The sequence below is a fragment of the Haliotis rufescens genome, unplaced genomic scaffold (assembly GCF_023055435.1).
Source record: "Haliotis rufescens isolate VD_foot unplaced genomic scaffold, xgHalRufe1.0.p SCAF_3, whole genome shotgun sequence".
NCBI classification, from domain to species: domain Eukaryota; kingdom Metazoa; phylum Mollusca; class Gastropoda; order Lepetellida; family Haliotidae; genus Haliotis; species Haliotis rufescens.
The window spans coordinates 40695750-40697929 of NW_025964001.1; the positions used below are offsets into that span (position 1 = coordinate 40695750).

General features: G+C 43.7%; 1 protein-coding gene across 1 annotated transcript; it reads left to right on the forward strand.

Moving 5' to 3' along the window:
• The first annotated feature begins 287 nt into the window (after positions 1–287).
• Positions 288–1498, forward strand: LOC124125209. The gene is made up of 2 exons (XM_046488488.2): positions 288–543; positions 867–1498. The coding sequence occupies exon 2, from the start codon at positions 1014–1016 to the stop codon at positions 1419–1421; it is 408 nt and encodes a 135-aa protein (XP_046344444.2). The 5' UTR covers positions 288–543; positions 867–1013; the 3' UTR covers positions 1422–1498.
• The last annotated feature ends 682 nt before the right edge of the window (positions 1499–2180 follow it).

A 2180-nucleotide genomic window follows, 5' to 3' on the forward strand; every position in this document is an offset into this window, starting at 1 on the left:
TAAAACCATACTCAGTCAGTGGTAAGACTGTTAGTGTAAATCACTGAGTCAAGTACACAGAAATGAACGATTATAGATGGAGCACCGACCATTGTTCACGGCACTCCTCCAAATCACTAGAACGAGAAACACGGACTGTTGACTGACCAGCGGAAGCCTTTCCGAGAGTTGAAATTGTAACATTTACGTTTGGGCTTATCCAATCAGCAAAACCGTGATTGGTGGACACAAGGAAGGGCATGTACGAACGACACATTTCTGTTGGTATCAATAGAAAAGACAGTACGCAATACCTCCTTCAGAACGTGGAGACATTGATTGGTGTAAGGAGATTGGTCGTGACCATGTCACGTTGTGGCATGACGGGTGCTCTATCCACGTGACGCATTAAGAACTGAGGACGTCGTGAGCAAGGCTTCATCGGCTGTTTGTAACAAGAGTGATCAGTGAAATACATTCTGTGTAGAAATAAGTATTCGTTCCTGCTTTTTTCAGACTCTGAGGAAAACTAAATCAAGTTACTTTAGATTCAGCTGATTGAAGGTAATCATTTGAAGGTTCTGTCGTGATCAATGTGTTTTGATGTGACTGTGCTTCTCATACCACCTATTTAACCCTTGCCATCGGCCTTCTCGTGTAAACTTTTCACGGGGGACTCGCAGTGTCCTGTGCAGTGTTTTTACATTCCGTCCTCTGTGCTTCGTCCCATGTGCGCTTGTCGTTGTATCGACTTTTAGATACACCACGAATATGAGGCTTGGAAGCTGGTTTCACCAAAAGTGATAAACGTTTACGACTTTTATAATACACATAAAAAAAAACTGTCAAAAGTGCGCTCTTACATTGTCCAACGCTTCTCTTTCCAGAACAAGCCGTCAGAGACGTAACATACATCTCCACCATCGACGATTACATATCCAGCTATCTTGAAAACCTCTGAGATCACAAATCAGAACATTTACATCACGTAGCAGATCGTGTAAAGGTAATTCCAAAACACCATCTTATCTGCAATGCTTTACAATGATGCCTCAAGAATCGTGATCGAAAACCTGTCCACATCTGAAGACGTCTTGAGTGGAAACATACCGGAAGCCCAACCCAAGGGTCACGTGGACGTGCGAGAGAAGTGGGAAGCAGACGATCTGTTTGACTCCACGTTCGTCCTTCCCTCCAACTGTGAGTGGTGGCAGCACATGGCGGATCTCTCACATGATGAAAGCCACAGCGACTCTGACGTGATGGATCTGTACGCTGGTGAGTACTTCAACTATTCCAGCCTGCGGGACGATGTGGACACTGCAGATGACGTCAACGAGGATCGTGCTGTTCCCGAGCGTGTGTACCATCTGGACACGAGGTGGACAACAATATGGGGTCTGGACATCATCTGGGAGGACGAGAACGAAAAGAAAATCTAGTCTAGTGGGAGACGTTACAGTGAGGTGTGCATGGTCTGTACATGGCATCATTGTAATAAAGGTTCGTTCTCATGTCATTTTCTTCTCATTGTATTTGTCAACAACAGATTACGAATTTAATCGTATTTATGATGCTTCTTGTGCTTGTCAAAAGGAATAGACAAATGCATGTGTATCCCACCTATCCCACTATGCCATGTCATGATCAGATGGAGTGACTTAGTGTGGTTTTACGCCGCTTTTAGCAATATTTCAGCAATATCACGGCGGTTTTCAGGTCTTTGTAACAAGGAAGACAGTTTAAGACAGATTTAAGATCAATAACGTTAACCTTGTAGCAGAAAGGCCTTTAGTAATATTTGAGAATGCAACATGTAACAATATTCCAGCTGTATCCTGGCGTCCTGTTAATGATAAGCCTTGACCAGACAAACAAGTGGTATACTGCATTGCAAGGACCTACTTGCCGTTACAATGACACCATCATATTTCGTTTGTTTGTTGTTTATCGCCGCACTAAGCGATATTCAAGCTATATGATGGCGTTCTCTAAATAATTTAGTCTTGACCAGACAATCCAGTGATTGACATCATGAGCATCGATCTACGCAATTGGGGTAACATGACATGCATCAAGCAAGTTTGCGAGCCTGACCCCCGTACCCGTTAGTCGCGTTTTACCGTTGCCGAAGACCTGTTCTAACCCGGATAGGTCGTGTGCTGCGTTAAACAACAAACAAACAAACCTGTTATTTCGTT

Coding starts and splice junctions, on each gene's coding strand:
- LOC124125209 (XM_046488488.2), top strand. CDS start 1,014: ATGCTTTACAATGATGCCTCAAGAATCGTGATCGAAAACCTGTCCACA.